At 50.0% G+C, this 16,091-nt stretch overlaps 2 protein-coding genes across 2 annotated transcripts; both read left to right on the forward strand.

The window, feature by feature from the left end:
- Positions 1–2,041: 2,041 nt before the first annotated feature.
- PIM2 (Pim-2 proto-oncogene, serine/threonine kinase) lies at positions 2,042–6,908 on the forward strand. The gene is made up of 6 exons (XM_077145297.1): positions 2,042–2,310; positions 2,439–2,548; positions 3,223–3,273; positions 4,641–5,013; positions 5,567–5,743; positions 5,849–6,908. Exons 1-6 carry the CDS (start codon positions 2,250–2,252, stop codon positions 6,010–6,012), a joined length of 936 nt encoding a protein of 311 aa, XP_077001412.1. The 5' UTR covers positions 2,042–2,249; the 3' UTR covers positions 6,013–6,908.
- Positions 6,909–7,918: 1,010 nt separating this feature from the next.
- SLC35A2 (solute carrier family 35 member A2) lies at positions 7,919–16,041 on the forward strand. The gene is made up of 5 exons (XM_077145284.1): positions 7,919–8,585; positions 10,052–10,234; positions 12,655–12,806; positions 13,699–14,432; positions 15,763–16,041. The coding sequence occupies exons 1-5, from the start codon at positions 8,495–8,497 to the stop codon at positions 15,788–15,790; spliced, it is 1,188 nt and encodes a 395-aa protein (XP_077001399.1). The 5' UTR covers positions 7,919–8,494; the 3' UTR covers positions 15,791–16,041.
- Positions 16,042–16,091: the final 50 nt, after the last annotated feature.

The raw sequence follows: 16,091 nt of genomic DNA on the forward strand, positions 1-16,091 counted from the left end.
AAAATAGGGGTTATCAGTGCCTACTACCTTAAGCTCTCTCTGGTTGTGAGTGAGCATCAAGAGAATGCATATGGTCACCATAATTTATGACTGAACTCAGTGCCTAACACCTGCTAAGAGCTCAGTTGTTAGCCGGTATTATTTTCTCTAGTGTTGAAGTTTTGACCCCATCTGGCCCCAGCCTACCTCTGCCTGGAATGTGCCCTCCCTCTGTCTCTAGCCACCAATCTTGTTTTTCACGACTGACATTGATGACCTCCTTAGAAGCCCTATGTGACCCATCCCATTTCACCTCTATCAATGAGTATCTCTAATCCTCCTTTCCCTGTAAGTGTACTATTGACTTCCTGGGCAAGGGCTAGGCTGCTTCACTTACCCGTGTATCCTTAATATCCCTCACCCCCCACCCCAGATCAGACAAGCTTATAGAAGAACCCTAGTAAGTGTTAGATGAATAAGGGAGAGTTCATGTGTGTCTTTGTTTTTTGAGTGCTGTCTGTGCATGTGACTGATGAGTCCAAATCTTCATGTGCATCTCACAGTGTCTCCAATTGTGTGTATGATAAGGGCTTGTTTCCAGGTGTATCATATGGTGACAGTGTGAGACTACCTCTGACAGCTTGTATCTGTATCTGAGACAAGTGTATGTCTATGTGGGTCTGTCTGTGGCAGAGCATCTGTGGTTTCGATCTGATGAGGTGTAGATCCGTGTGTATCCCTGTGACAGTTTCTGCCTAGCTATTTGTGAAGAAGTTTATCTGAGTGATGATGCATGTAGTTCCTGTGACTGGGTCCACTGTTTATCTGTGCGTGTTTTAGGGACCCAGTGCATATATGTGTGGGTCTATCATATCAATAGATATGTCTGCCTTTGGAGTAGAGCATGCATGTCTCTGGAGCATCTGTATATCTTCCTGAGAGACTCTGGGTTTTGTATTTCTGTGACAGTACAATTCTTTCTGTGACAGTGCATGTCCGTTGGTGCTTATGTCTTTTTTGACAAGTCAATGTCTTATGGGACATTTCTGTCATTGACACGTGGCAGTATAGGTCTATGTAAGTCTCTGAGGTGCCTACCTTTTTGTGGCAGTGCATCTCTGGGTGTCTGTTCCTGACAACTCTGTTCCACCTCTGCTACTGCTCTGGGTGTCCTTCTGGAACGTAACTATTTCTCTGACAGCGTGCCTGCCAGACAGTGCATGTCAGTCTGTGTCTGACAGTGAATGTTTGCATGTGTCTATAAGTTTACAGTGTCTATTTGTGTATGTTTCACATGGCGTTTCTGTGTGTGTCTCCTTGGAATGCATGTCTTTCTTCCTGGGGGGCATAAGAGGAGCTGTCTGTCACAAATTTGTGTTTAAGTGTGTTTCACCAACTCCGTAGTAGCCTCTCTCTCTCTCACCCCTCCCCCAAGAAGGCCTTGCCAGGTCTGGGTAGGTTTAGGGCTCCCCAAACACCCCGCAGGCAGCTTCCTCCGGGCATGTGAACATTGCCTTTGACCAGAACGTCCACCGCCATGGTGGTCAAAGGGCGTTACTCCTCCCTGGCCACTGGACCCATGCTTCCAGAGTACCAGGCCGCCGGTCGCCTAGAAGGCCCCAGACCTATTTAAGGAGCATCCGTCGCGACAGGGTTCTACATAGCCAAGGGCTTGGATTCTTAGAAACCCGAGCTGGCCGCTAACACCGCGCTAATCTCGAAGCGGTGGCGACAGGAAAGCAACTTCCTAAAAAAGGAGATGGCGGAGTTATTTCTTTAAAAGTTTATGTATATAAACCCCGCGCAACCACCCAAACAAATTGCTGCAGAGGGATTCCCAGAACCAGTTTCCTCTTCGCGTGTGCTGCACCTCGCGCCCGCCCTCGTTTGCATGCAGACCCCGCCCCCGCGGAAAACCAGGCACGTACCGTATTTGCATAATGGGCATTGGAGATGTTGAGAGTGTTATGCAAATAAGGCTTGACTCGATTGGCTGGGGTACAGCAGGTGCCGCGTCCGGATTGACCAGCGCCAAGAGGGCGGGGCCGTCGCCCTGGGCGACTCTCCCGGGTCGCGCGTGCCGCGGCTCAGAAGCGTTGGGGCTGGCGCGGGCGGTGAATCTCAACATCGCGCGGTCTGCGGGTGTTCCCGGGCCACCAGTTTCCCTCTTTTCCACCCTGGCGCCCCCCAGCCCTGGCTCGGCGGCCGCGCTGCCCCGGGCGTCCCCGCCCTGCGGGCTCAGCGGGCTCAATCTACGCAGTGCTTCCTCCATGTTGACCAAGCCTTTGCAGGGGCTTCCCGCGCCTCCGGTGCCCCCCACGTCGCCGCCAGGTGAGCGCCGCCTCCCCTTTCCGGATCAGGCGGGTTGGGCGGGAGTGGTGGGGGGCGGTGCGGGGGGAGGGGGTCGCGGTCCGGCTAAGCACGCCGCCGCCCTGACTTCCTCTCCTCCGCCTGCGTAGGAGGCAAGGATCGCGAAGCGTTCGAAGCCGAATATCGACTCGGCCCCCTCCTGGGCAAGGGGGGCTTCGGCACGGTCTTCGCGGGACATCGTGTCGCAGACCGACTCCAGGTATCCGCCACGAGGGTCTTGGGAGGGTTAAATATGTAGTGTGGTGGGATGCTGGCTGACCGGGGAGTGAGCCTGCAATGTGTGTAGTAGCGTCATGAGGATCCGGATAGCTGGGGGTGTCGGTATTTGTGTGGCGGCGGCGGCGGCCCAAGTGGTTATGTAGGGGGTAGGAGGTTGCAGGGCAGGAATTCTGGAGGTCCAGGGAGTGAAACTGAGGAGTGGGGGTCAGGAGGACTTGAAACCCGGAATCCAGGTGATTTGGGTATGTGTGGGAACGTGGTCTGAGATGTGGGGGATTTTGGAGGCAGGTGTCCATGTTGAGTCATGAGGTTCCAGTGCCCCGGTACAGCGATGGGATGTCCTAGAGCTGGATGGATCGAGGACTTGGGGTGTCAGGAGATTCAGAACTCAGAACCTACAGGGTTCTAAAGCCTGAGAAGGAAGAATCTGGGACTCAGGATGGTGGGAGAGGTGAAATTGGTTCTGAGAACTTAGAACAGGACCGGGGTTCGAAGCCCTGGCTCTCTGTGGGTTGTGGTGTGGTGCGGTGTGGTTAGCGACCAGAAAGACTAGGGTACTGGTTAATGGAGGGGGACTGGAGGTGGGAAGAGGGTCAAGACTGAAAGATTCTGGGGGTCACCTGCCGGCCCTCTCACCTCGGTCCTTGTCTTCAGGTGGCCATCAAGGTGATCCCCCGGAATCGCGTGCTAGGCTGGTCCTCTTTGGTGAGTATTTTTGGAGTCCTCCCTGATCTGTAGATTCCATCTCTGATGATGGACTCACCTTCCTGGGGCGGATTTGAGGGTGGATGACTCCCAAATGGTGAAGACACTCCTACCAGCGCATGTTTACTCCCCTGAGGTGTCGGCCATACCCCCCACAGTTCTGACTCACCCCAATTCCCCTGGAGCCCTGAACATGGGGCATGCTGGTGAGGAATGAGGGGCAGAGGTCAATGGTTGCCACGGTGATAGTGGCTGCTTTTCTACCGCTGTTCGAGGTAACGGCCAATGGGGCGGGTCTGGGAAGTTGTAAAGGCAGGAGTGCCCCCTGCGGGCCTTCGGGAGACTGTGCCTGCGCGGGCCTTAAGCCCCAGAGAGAGAGGATGCGCCTGCGCGCAATGGGATTTGCGTCACCGTGAGAAAACCTGTCTGCGTCTGTGCATGATACCGAGTTGACCGGGAGAGGGCCCCACCTCAGGCAGGAAGGCTACTTCTGGCAGTCGGTGTGCCGAGTGTGGGGCTTCTAGAGCGGGCGGAGCGGCTTTTGTGGCCAGTAACAGTTAAGCCTTTTATTGAGAGCTAACTGGATGTCTCAGGCTTTTCTTCATGGTAAAAGCACTCTCAGTCAGCAACCATTAGTAGGTGCTTGGTGACAGTGGTACAATATTGCATGATAAGGTTTATTGAGTTCTTTGTGCTGGGCGGATCCTTTGGGATTAATCACTTTCAGCTATTTAAAAAATTTATATTGCACACCAAATGTTATATAATAGTTATTGAGACCTTATTTTGTGGCGGGTCCTTTCTACTAATTGCATTCACCTCTATAACATTTATTGACCCCTACCTTGTTACCAGGCACTGTTCTAATGCTTGGGATATGTCAGTGAACAATACAGACAAATATGCTAATTGTATTTATCGAGTGCTTATACCATGCCAGACCCTGTGCTATACAGTGCTTTCATCTATTTCACAAACATTTATTGAGCACCTACTGCATGTAGGGTACTGTTCTAACCTCTTTGGATGTGCCAATGAGCAAGGCAGATAAAACATTACATAATGGTATTTATAAAGTGCTTCCTCTACCACTTTCATTTAGTTTAAAAATATTTACTAAGCTCCTTTTACACGCCAACTATGTTTGGGCTTTTTGCTGTTCCACCTTCCCAATAGTTCTGTGCATTTGAACCCTTAAGATGAGGAAATTGAGGCCCGGGGAAGTGAAGTATGTTTGTTGCTCAAGGGCACACAGCCAGAGGCTATGATTTGAGCCCAGGAGAGAAGTGGGCCTCAGAGCTGTTGGCCTAATGTCTGCCTTCTCTTTTCTCTCCCTGCTTATCTCTTGCCACTACTCTGCACCTCAGCCAGACTCAGCCACATGCCCACTCGAGGTGGCACTGCTGTGGAAGGTGGGTGAAGGCGGTGGGCACCCTGGTGTGATCAGCCTGCTTGACTGGTTTGAGACACCAGAGGGCTTCATGCTCATCCTCGAGAGGCCTTTGCCCGCCCAGGATCTCTTTGACTATATCACAGAGCGAGGCCCGCTGGGAGAGGGCCGAAGCCGCTGCTTCTTTGCCCAGGTAGTGGCGGCTGTTCGGCACTGCCATGCCCGTGGAGTTGTCCATCGTGACATCAAGGATGAGAACATCCTGATGGACCTCCGTCGGGGCTGTTGCAAACTGATCGATTTTGGTTCCGGTGCCCTGCTTCATGATGAACCCTACACTGACTTTGATGGTAAGCCGTCCCTACATCTCACCAGAGGGATTTTTTTTTTTAATCTTTTATCTTTATGGCCTCTTGACCTTTGACCTCCCATACTTGGGTGAGCTCTAACCCTTGACCTATATTGCACCTTCATAAAGTTCTTGATTTCTAATGCTGGGGCCTCTCAAGCCTTTCTCTCTGATACAGTCCATCTTCTGACCATACCTTGATTTTGTTCTGGGTTATTCTGATGAGGGGATCTTGTTATTATCTCAACTGTTCTTTTTCTGTATGGGATCCTACTGTTACTTTTAAGGGCTTTTATTTTGGTGAGGGGTTCTTGCTATTATCCTTCATGTGCTCTTATTCTAAAGGGGAGACCCTACTGTCACTTTAAGTGCTTTTTCTGTTATTTTAACATGAGACCCTACCATTTTATTTAAAGCCCTATGCTGGTGAGGAACCCTGCTCTTAGAGTGAGTGTTCATAGTTCTAGTAAGGGGACTATACTTCCTGGGGAAAGTTGGGTGGGAGAAAGGCATGATCAGAGTGGTCTAACCATCTATCCCTGACTTGCATGTAGGGACAAGGGTGTATAGTCCCCCAGAGTGGATCTCTCGACACCAGTACCACGCGCTCCCGGCCACTGTCTGGTCACTGGGTATTCTCCTCTATGACATGGTATGTGGGGACATTCCCTTTGAGCGAGACCAGGAGATTCTGGAGGCTGAGCTCCACTTTCCTGCCCATGTCTCCCCAGGTAAGATCCTCACCTACTCCTACCCCCTGCCCCCGATTCCATCCCTCCAAAGGACAAGTGCGCCCCCTACTGACTGCTAGTCTCATCTGTACTTATGATTTGCAGACTGCTGTGCTCTAATCCGCCGGTGCCTGGCCCCTAAGCCCTCTGCCCGACCATCACTGGAGGAGATTCTGCTGGACCCCTGGATGCAGACACCAGATGGGGATGCACCCCTCAACGCCTCCAGTGGAGACCCCACCCCCGTGACCTGGCCTCTGCTGCCCTAGGCCTGGCCAGGTCCCCATTGGCCAGAGTATCCATCCCATGACCATGCCACAGGGAGAGATGGACATCTGTTGGCCTGGTTTTACAGGTCATTAAAAATCCAGTGTTACTAGGGGTCAGGGGTTGGGAATCAGGGGTCAGAGAATATAAGCTGAGTCTGTCCAGTCTCCATCCCTGTCCTGCTAAGGAGCCTTCCTCCCGAAATGTGTGGTCTTTTCTTTCCTTGCTTCTCATTTTGTTAAGGATTTTTTTTTTTTTTTTTTTGATTGACGTTACTTCCATTCTAAGCCCCAGGACTCTTACTCTGATGGGTTGTAACCCCTACACTGGCACCTTCTACTACCACTGCATAAATTTCAAATGCTCTTACTTGGGCAAGGGTGCTTTCCTTCTGGTACCCAAGCAGCTTTTATTGTGGCAAAAGGACCCTTTCCCCAAGTTCACATTCCATGTTTGCTGCCTGCCTACCCCAGCCCAGGGTTGTGTATTCTGGGGGGAGGTAATGCCCTATTCTTATCCCAGAGCTCTTTTTTTTTGGTGAGGGGACTCTATTGTTATCCTAAGTGCTCTTATTCTGGTGAGAAAAGAACCCTACTTCCATGACTTGGGAAGGATTGGGAGATGGGCATCATCAGACACTAGGATGGGGTGAATGGGTAATTTTTGGGATAGGAGATAATAAGCCTTGCTGTCTCTTCTGGGGCTCCCCTCTCCAACTTTTGCAGATTCTTGCTGCCTTGTCCTGAGCAAGGATTGCCCAATTGCAGAGATGTAAATACTTACATATGGCAGGGTGGGGAGCTCTGAGTGTGTCTTCCTCTCCCTTCTCCCCTTGCCTGGATTATTTAAAAAGCCATGTGTGGAGACCTACTATTTAATAAATGTAACACAATCAGAAGTGACTGGCCATTTCTATATCCAGCAGGACATTTATGGAACACCTACTTTATGCTCAGCCAAGAGGGAGATTAGATGGGCCTCTCTTCTGCCCTCGGGGAAGTCTCAGTCTTTTGAAAGCATCCTCAAGAGTTTTTATGGGTTGGTTTAAGCAGGCTCCCAAAGAAAAACTGTTGATTTCCCCTCCAGGACTTATGCAGGGTCAAGTGTGTGCAGAAGGGCTCCATTGAAGATACAGGAGACAGTGAAGATGATTAGAACATGGTACTTGTCACCTAACAGGATGTAAAACCAGAAATGTTATCCATTCTTTTAAAAGTCCAGCTTTTGTATACAAAATGACTTTCTGCTTCAGCCAGCAGAAGGAAGAGCCCTTGGGAGTCCAGCCCACATCCCCAAAGAGGGTCAGCTCAGAGGCAGAAAAAGCTGCTCCCTCTCCGCAACCCCAGGAGAGGGAAGAAAGAAATCCTTTTCCCTGTTGTAGAAGGAAAGCCTTTTCTGGGCACTGGTGAGGGTGGGGCAGGGGTTGAGTGCTGCCTTGAACTTTCCCGGCCCTTCCCTGTTTCCCAGTAAGGTCCTGGGTATATGCAACTATCTTGCCCTGACTTTTAAACTTCTCCCTTTTCTTCTCCTTACCTGTTCATCCTTCTCATCTCTCCATCCTCAACCCTTGACTTAACTGACCTGCCCTTTTCTATCTTGGTTTCGCTTGTCCCGACCTCAGCTGTCCCCTCCACACCTACCCCACTTTTAAATGCTGTGAGCCTCTTACCTATTCTGGCTTACCTATTATGACCTGGCGTCCTTGCTCCTTATCTGCTAAACTTACCTGTCCCTTCACTTCTTTTACATGGTCAATGGTGGTTCATTTGTCCTCCCCTCTTTCATTCTCAACTCTCCTGTGCCTTCCTCGCATGTACAACTTCATCTGCTGTGCTTTTATCTGCTAGCTTATCTGCCTGACCCTCACCTGCCCCCACCTGCCGTATTACCCACGCACAGCTCTCCTCACCTGCCTCGCCCCCCCCCTCAAGACCCCAGTTCCCTCCCTGGTACCCACGAACTCTCCAGGGGGGCGGGTCCTCACTGGGAGAGGAGAAAGTGGAACATCAGTCCAACCAGGAAGGGCCTAGCAGTTTGTCACAGAAAGGGCAGTGCCACCTGAAGGGGGTGCCAATAAAAAGCCGAGATAGAAGAGGGTTAACCCTTGCGGACTAAGGAGGGAACGGATCCAATGGCAACTGAGCCAATGAGACGAGGGCGTGAGATGGGCGGGAGATATGGGAGCCAGATCAACAAAGCTGGCGAACAGGAGGATAAAGGCGGGTCCAGTGACGGGAATGGATCAAAGAACTTCTGTAAGACGGAGCTAGACCGAGCCGGCCGCATCCTCGATGTTCCGGTCCCGACGGAATTTGGGAATCCCGAGGCTGTCGTCTTACATTTAGCCTTCAGGAGCCAGAAAGGAATGCGACGCCCGGGCAGTCCCTTACTCGGCCCACCCCAACTCTGGGAGCCCGGAAGCGGAAGTCACGAGTACGGAAGTCGCCTGCTGTTGCCGAGGGGACTGGCCGGGCAGATGCCAACATGGCAGCGGTCGGGGCTGGCGGTTCCACCGCGGCGGTCGGGCCTGGGGCGGTCTCCGCGGGGACGTTGGAGCCTGGAACCGCGAGTGCCGGTGAGACAGGCTGTGGCAGAACAGTACGATGCGGGGTGGGGATTGGGAAGGTTCTTTATCGCTGGGGGTTGGAAAGGTTCCTTGCAGAAACGAGAAGGGGCATCTCATATGGACCAACCTATGTTTATGGGGGAGGGAGGACGGAATGGATCATTGTGTGTTTGGGCCGGGAGAGACCATCCTGAGTGTGGGGCTTATTCCCTTTTTGGGAGGCTCGGACCATTCCGATTGTGTGTGGAGTCCTTTCTTATTAGAAGAAAGAGACCATTCTGAGGGTTGTGGTTCCCTCCTTATAAAGGGACAGGGACCATTGTGAGTTAGGGTGGGGCGGGCCCTTCCTTATATGAATAGAGGGTCCATTTTGAGAATGGGGACGCCCTTCCTTATATGGGGAGAAGACCTTTCTGGGGCGGGGGAGCTTCTTAATAGTGGTAGGGTTCACTGTATTTTGGAGTGGGAGAGTTCTTCCTTTATATGGCGGATAAAGAATGTTATGAGGGTGCCAGTTCCTTCCTTATAGCTGGGAGAGTTCATTGCCAGTGTGGGTAGAATAAGGAATTATTCCTTGGGCGGGAGGGGGCGGGGCCGAAACGACTGGACCATGTGGAGTATAGGGAAATGGTTTCATATATGGCAGTTCCTTATAAGGGAATCAGACCATTCTCGCTGGGGTAACCATTCATAATAGGAGTTAAATCCTTGGGGTAGTGGGGGAATCATTCCTTTTGTTCATTAGACCAGTCTGGGTCTGGAGGAGTTAGTTGTCATAGGAGGGAGGGATTGGAGAGACCATTCTGAGTGTGGGGAGGATAATTACATATGGGTGTAGACTATTATGGGTGTGAGGGAATTGAAATGATTTCTTAGACAGGAGAAAGACTGTTACTTAGGAATTGGACACGCCTCGTATAATGGCCTCATTCCCTGTATTGGGATGTCATTCTTTACATGAGACAAGCCCTCATTAAATAGGAGCATTATTTCATACAAATCATCAGTTTTTTCATCCATAAAGTGGAAGTCCTCATAGTTCCATTGGCAATCAGATCAATATAAGGGTCTATTGAGGTAATCCATACAAATCCCTTAGCCCAGTGGCAGGCTTACACTAAACACTCAGTAAATGTGAAGAATGTAGTTATTGGTATTTGTCCGAGGGGAGAGTTGCTTCTCAATCAGGGGAGGAAGAAAGGGGGCTAGGTAGGTACCTAGAGCCTGCGCCAGGCATTTCCTGATACTTCTTTAAGGATTCCAGGTATGCGCTGGACAGGGAAGACACTCTTCTCCCTTTCTGGTTCTTCCTGCTTGTGGCTGAGGCAGGGGGGTGGGCAGACAGGAAGGAAGTGGCAGCAGCTAGGAGGATGGAGGATCCTGATTGAAAAAGGAGATAGGGTGGATGATGGTATACCTATGCCCTAGCAGCTTCTGACTACCACCTTCCCCCTTGCCCCTTCCATTCCCCACAGCTCACCGGCGCCTCAAGTACATATCCTTAGCTGTACTGGTGGTCCAGAATGCTTCCCTCATCCTCAGCATCCGCTACGCCCGTACGCTGCCTGGTGACCGCTTCTTTGCCACCACGGCTGTGGTTATGGCTGAAGTGCTCAAAGGTCTCACCTGCCTGCTGTTGCTCTTCGCACAGAAGAGGGGTACGAGCCAGGGAGGGGGGCTGCACTGGGGTCCTGGGTGGGACTCTGTATATATGTGCATGCATGTACATGGAGGGTCTGTTGGGGAGAATCTCTCTGTTGGTGGGGAGTGTGTAAGGGCGGCAACTAAGCTTCTTTGTTACCCGTCCCTGCAGCTGTAAGTAGCTGCATCTTCACTTACCCCTGAGACCCCAGGAGCTGGCTCATGTGGATTGTAGGAGACAGTCTGTGCCCATAAGAAGCCCATAGGGCAGCAGGTGATTCTCACCTAGTGATTAACTTATTTACTTTAATTTCAAACGTTTGGAAAATCAGAATGAATAGTATACTAGTAAAATTCCCATGTACCCATCCCCCGGATTCAACAATTTTTTCCCAGCCACTCTGCAGTTAGACAACATCAATGATTATCTGTATCTCTTCCTAACCTCATCCCTCCACTTACTATTTGAAGTAAATCCAAATGTTATTTTATCTATGAATATTTTAAAAAATAAGCACAGTACCTAGAGAGCACCCCTCCAAAAATTAACAAGATTTCAAAAGTTTAACAATAAAACAATCAAATATCCAGTCAGTGTTCAAGTTTATAATTATTTCTTAAATGTCTTAAGAGTTTTTAAATTTGTTTGAATCAGGTCTGCATAAGGTCAACATTTTGTAATTGGTCGATAATGGTTTCTAAGTCTAGGTTCGTCTCTAGGTTCCCCTCCAACTTTTTTTTTTCCTCTTTTTCAGTTAATTTGTGGAAGAAATCAAGTCATTTGTCCTATAGACTTTGGGCAGTCTGGATTTCACTGATTGCCTCCCCATGGTATCATTTAACATGTTCTGGCCTCTAGATTTCCTTTAAATTAGGAGCTGCATTTATCTACTGATTTTTTTTTTTTTTTTAGTTTTTTTTATTAATTAAAAAAAGAATTAACAAAACAATTAGAAATCATTCCATTCTACATGTACAATCAGTAATTCTTAATAACATCACATAGTTGCATATTCATCATTTCTTTATCTACTGATTTAAACATCTCCCTGAAGGGCTTCTACTTAAAATGTTCCCAAATTGTTTCTCTATAAAGGCCTTGCATATGTATAAGATAGAGATGGATTATCCAGCTCTGCCCTAGGTGTGTACATCAAAGAAAACATTCATATCCACCCATTAACTCCTCCTATTAATTCCTTGGGAGGCAGGTTAGAGACCCACTGCCTTTCTCTTTACTCAGTAGACCCTTACAAGTGAATGCTGGGTGTCAGGCCCTGCACTGGCTGTGGACGTACACATTTTAGCGATGCAGACGTGTCTTGCCCTCCTAGAGCTAATAGCTCGAGACTTAATTATAAACTTTCATCCCTTATCCTCAATTTCAACCCCCCAAAGATTTTTTTATCTGAATTGGTTTGGTGGTAAAACCTGGTCTGAACAGATGTTGGGCTATTTGTACATTGGTGCTCTTTATTTTTCCCAGTTGATGTGAACATTCACACAATTCACTGCAGAAATATGAATGTACTTGATTATGATGTGAAGCCCCAGAGCCTGCTGGGTGTATAATATCTATATGGTATATATATATATACCATGTTAGCTTTCTAACATCTGGGAAGTTTTGAATGCCAAAATCCATTTGGCCCCAGGGTGTTTGGCTTAGGGGTTAAAGACTGGTAATTACTCCTGGGACTGGTATCATGAAGGACAAGAACAGGGTCCTTGGGGTAACCTTGTGCAGAATTGTGGAGCCCTTCCCTAAGGAGTGACACTTAGCTGAGACTTAGAAAGTGAACTGGCGAAGTGGCGTGAACTTTGCAAAGGCCCTGAATATGTGTGAAGAAGATTATGACATAGTAAATGATATATTTATTCTTTGGAGTAAGGCATATCTGGACTTTCTGCTTTATGGTCAAGCCTGCATCAATCTATGTAGCAGGGACAACTCTTTGGTGTGTCTAGGGCTGACAGAAAAATGTGGCCAAATGGGAGATGGCCCTTGCCCTTAGGCAACTTACAGGCCAAGAAGGAGCTAGGATAAGTGAGGTAAAACTTACTTGCTCTGTTTGTTAAACAGCCTTCCACCCACACTCCTAGAGCTTCTACTTCATAAACTCTTAGTTCATGATGGTTACTTTGTTGTACAAGCATTGATTGAGTGCTTGCCCTTAATGGAGCTTTATGCCAGGGAGGTAGGCTCCAAGATGAGTGAAATATAGTTTGTGATTATCTCACATTCACAGTATTCTGGATTCGTTTGTGTCCATTTAACTGAGTTATCAGAAAGGCCTACTGGAGATGTGGTTGTATTGTAGCCCTTAGGGAATCAGTATCTTGTGGGGGAGATACAGGGACCAGGCCTGGTCCCATCCTTTAGAGGATCCCCATCTTGGTAGTCGGTGCTAAAAAGTGCCCTACTACCCCCACCTAGGTAACGTGAAGCACCTGGTTCTCTTCCTCCATGAGGCCATCCTGGTGCAATATGTGGACACACTGAAGCTCGCAGTGCCCTCTCTCATCTACACCTTGCAGAATAACCTCCAGTACGTCGCCATCTCCAACCTACCAGCTGCCACTTTCCAGGTGAGCCCCAAACCCAGCGTGGCCCCAGGAGAGCTGACTGGCTTGGCCGAAATGGGATGAGATAGGAGGGCTGTAGAGAGCAGGGGCAGTGCCACTTGGGGAACGTCCTTGGCATACCCTCAATTGCAGTTTCTTTATCTCTGAAATTGGGAATGTGAAGTCATACCTATTCACAGGGCTGCTGGGATGATTAAAAGAAATAATACCTGGGAAGAGCCCTCAGTTGGCAATAAGCTTTGAGCTATTCAGGGGTAGCCTTGTGGCTCCCTGGGTTCAAATCCAAGTTCTGCCACTTTCCAGCTGTGTGACATCAGGCAAGTCACCTAACCCCTCTTGGTTTTCTCATCTCTAAATTGAGGATTATAGTAGTGCTCACCTCATATGGAAGGTGTGAGGATTAAATGAACTAAGTCATGTAAAGGGCTTATACCCATATCTGGCACCTAGTAAGTACATTGTTAACATTATCATAGTGGTGATTAACTGGTATTAACACATATTTATCAAGACCTCCCTCAGCCCATAGCCTATTGCTCATTACCTACACTGTGGAAGGTGCTTAATACATGTCAGCCCTAGTTTATAGACTATGACACCAGGGCCCAGACAGGGCAAGTGCTCTGCCCCTGTTCACATAGCTGGGAAGTGGCAGGGTAGGATGTGGTCTTGGGTGAAGCCTGGGACATATGGGCACAGCCATGCTACTGTCTTCTGGGAGTTCCCTCTAGTTGCAACTCGGTGGCAAGTAGCTGGCTATTTTTGCTGTTTTTATTGTCGTCTACCCCACCTTGTCCCTCTGTTGTGCCTGGGGGCCCACAGTAGCTGCTTTTCCCCGTGTGCACACGTTGTGGGTTGGGATCAGCCCTCAGTGCCTGCCACATGCCACTGACAGGTGACGTACCAACTGAAGATCCTGACGACGGCACTGTTCTCCGTGCTCATGCTGAACCGCAGCCTCTCCCGGCTGCAGTGGGCATCCCTGCTCCTCCTCTTCACTGGCGTCGCCATCGTGCAGGCACAGCAAGCCGGGGCAGGCGGCCCACGGCCACTGGATCAGAACCCTGGGGCAGGCCTCGCAGCTGTGGTAGCCTCCTGTCTTTCCTCCGGTTTCGCAGGTGTCTACTTTGAGAAGATCCTTAAAGGCAGCTCCGGCTCTGTGTGGCTGCGTAACCTGCAGCTGGGCCTTTTCGGCACGGCGCTGGGCCTGGTGGGACTCTGGTGGGCCGAGGGTACTGCTGTAGCCCACCGTGGCTTCTTTTTTGGGTATACGCCTGCAGTTTGGGGTGTGGTGCTCAACCAGGCCTTTGGCGGGCTACTGGTGGCTGTTGTTGTAAAGTATGCTGACAACATTCTCAAGGGCTTTGCCACCTCCTTGTCCATTGTGCTGTCTACTGTTGCCTCCATTCGCCTCTTTGGCTTCCATGTGGACCCGTTATTTGCCCTTGGTGCTGGGCTCGTCATCGGTGCCGTCTACCTCTACAGCCTTCCCCGAGGTACAGCCAAAGCCATAGCTTCTGCCTCTGCCTCTGCCTCCGGGCCCTGCATGTACCAGCAGCCTCCAGGGCAGCCACCACCACAGCTGTCTTCCCACCGTGGAGACCTCATCACGGAGCCTTTTCTGCCAAAGTCAGTGCTGGTGAAGTGAGGGCTGGCGGCAGTGGGGGGAGACAGGGAAAGGGACTGAGGTAGAGGGTATTGGGTATCTGCTGGGCCCAGGTTGCTGCCAGGGCCTGGCTCCTCTGGGGTGGGAAGGCAGTCTCTTCTTCCAGGTTGTCAGGGCTTCTAGGGGAGCATCATGTGAACCCTTCCTGGTAGGCCTACCCCAGAAAGAGTTTTTACAGCTGCCTTCTTTGCCCCAGCGTAACTCCTCAGGGGCAGGTTTTGAGGGTTGGGGGTATCGTTGCTCAAGGCCTTTGCAGGCCTCCCTCTGCCAGAGATGGCCTGTCTCTCATGCGTGGGAGAGTCCCTCCCAGCCATCCTTCCACCTCTTTAAAGGTCAAATTGGACAAAAAACCTAGAGCTCTTTAGTAATCACTAATGCCTACCTGTGGGGTTCAATTTCCCATAGTTGGAAGCCTTCTTTCTTCCCTCACAACCACACTGGATCATCTTAGTGGCTTGGTATTCTGTGTGGCCTTGGGACCGCTTCCCTGACACTGAGACCCTTGAAAATGGGCCTTCTTGCAAGTACCCAGGGAGGGAGGAAGGGGCAACAGTAATTGTTTATGGTTGCTGAGAATTCTTGCCTCAGCCCATTCTGGGGGAGGCCAATGTTTTTAAGTGATTTGGGGACTCATGCTGTAATCAGATAATTAATGATCCAGGTTATTGGCCAGGGGGTGGGAAAGGGGGGAGGAGAGGTCCTTGAAGCCACTGGCTGAAATCTAAGGCACAGTCAGCTGCTGGATGCACACTTATTTTCCGAAACATCCAGAGAGGAAATATAAAGCTGCCAATCACTCTTGATACTCCACTGGCTATATAATACACCCTAATTTTGTGTGTGTGTGTGTGTGTGTGTGTGTGTGATAGGGGAGGGGGAGGTCCGTAGAATTTATGAAATGTGGAACCTGCCCCCTGCAACCCCAAAGCTTATTAACCCCTTAACTGTATCCCAGGGTGTGTGCGTGCATGGGAGATGCCTGGGCTGTCTTTGCTATATGTAAATAGAGCCGTTGGATCTTTATTTTTGATTAATTTGTTCTGATTTTTGGTTTGTTTTTCTAAGGAACTGTAACGGACAAATGTCAGGATATCTAATGCCAAATAAAGACGTTGTATTTATTTAGTCCACGTGCAGCTTCCTGACCCGGGGGACCCGCGCTCTCTGCATAGGCACTATTACTAACCCCAGGGGTGCCAGCACCACCTCTGTTGCCCTCGCTTGCTCAGGAAACCCACCTGCCAGCCCACCCCAGCTTTCTGTGTTTCTTTTTCCTTCCCGTTCCCACCACAGGTTGCTCAGCAAGGTGAAGGGTTCGTAGCTGCTGGGATTGAAGACGTTGGCCTGGCCTCGTTCTCCCTTCTTGCCCTGGTCCAGCTGGGACCAAACTGATCAGTATTGGGGGTGGGGTGAGATAGACATCGAACTCCCCTTCCTCACCACCCTTCGCTTCCACGTAGGGCTGACACGACTAACTTTTCTTTGATATTGAGGGCATGGACAGGACCCACCTCAGCCTCCAGCCCCTGCCACCCCCATGCTCTTTCTTAGGTGAGTTTTTGCAAATAAAATGTGTTCTCCATTTTGCTGGCTTGGGTTGAGAAACCTCAAAACAGAGAGAG

Source organism: Tamandua tetradactyla, chromosome X (assembly GCF_023851605.1).
Source record: "Tamandua tetradactyla isolate mTamTet1 chromosome X, mTamTet1.pri, whole genome shotgun sequence".
Lineage (NCBI taxonomy): Eukaryota > Metazoa > Chordata > Mammalia > Pilosa > Myrmecophagidae > Tamandua > Tamandua tetradactyla.

What these genes read in the sequence shown, in the direction of transcription:
- PIM2 (XM_077145297.1), top strand. Translation starts at nt 2,250, where the DNA reads ATGTTGACCAAGCCTTTGCAGGGGCTTCCCGCGCCTCCGGTGCCCCCC. An exon ending in GTGTCGCAGACCGACTCCAG is followed by an intron (nt 2,549 to 3,222) that starts GTATCCGCCACG and finishes CCTTGTCTTCAG; the next exon opens with GTGGCCATCAAGGTGATCCC. An exon ending in TCCTGCCCATGTCTCCCCAG is followed by an intron (nt 5,744 to 5,848) that starts GTAAGATCCTCA and finishes TATGATTTGCAG; the next exon opens with ACTGCTGTGCTCTAATCCGC.
- SLC35A2 (XM_077145284.1), top strand. Translation starts at nt 8,495, where the DNA reads ATGGCAGCGGTCGGGGCTGGCGGTTCCACCGCGGCGGTCGGGCCTGGG. An exon ending in GCTCTTCGCACAGAAGAGGG is followed by an intron (nt 10,235 to 12,654) that starts GTACGAGCCAGG and finishes ACCCCCACCTAG; the next exon opens with GTAACGTGAAGCACCTGGTT. An exon ending in ACGGAGCCTTTTCTGCCAAA is followed by an intron (nt 14,433 to 15,762) that starts GTCAGTGCTGGT and finishes TTCCCACCACAG; the next exon opens with GTTGCTCAGCAAGGTGAAGG.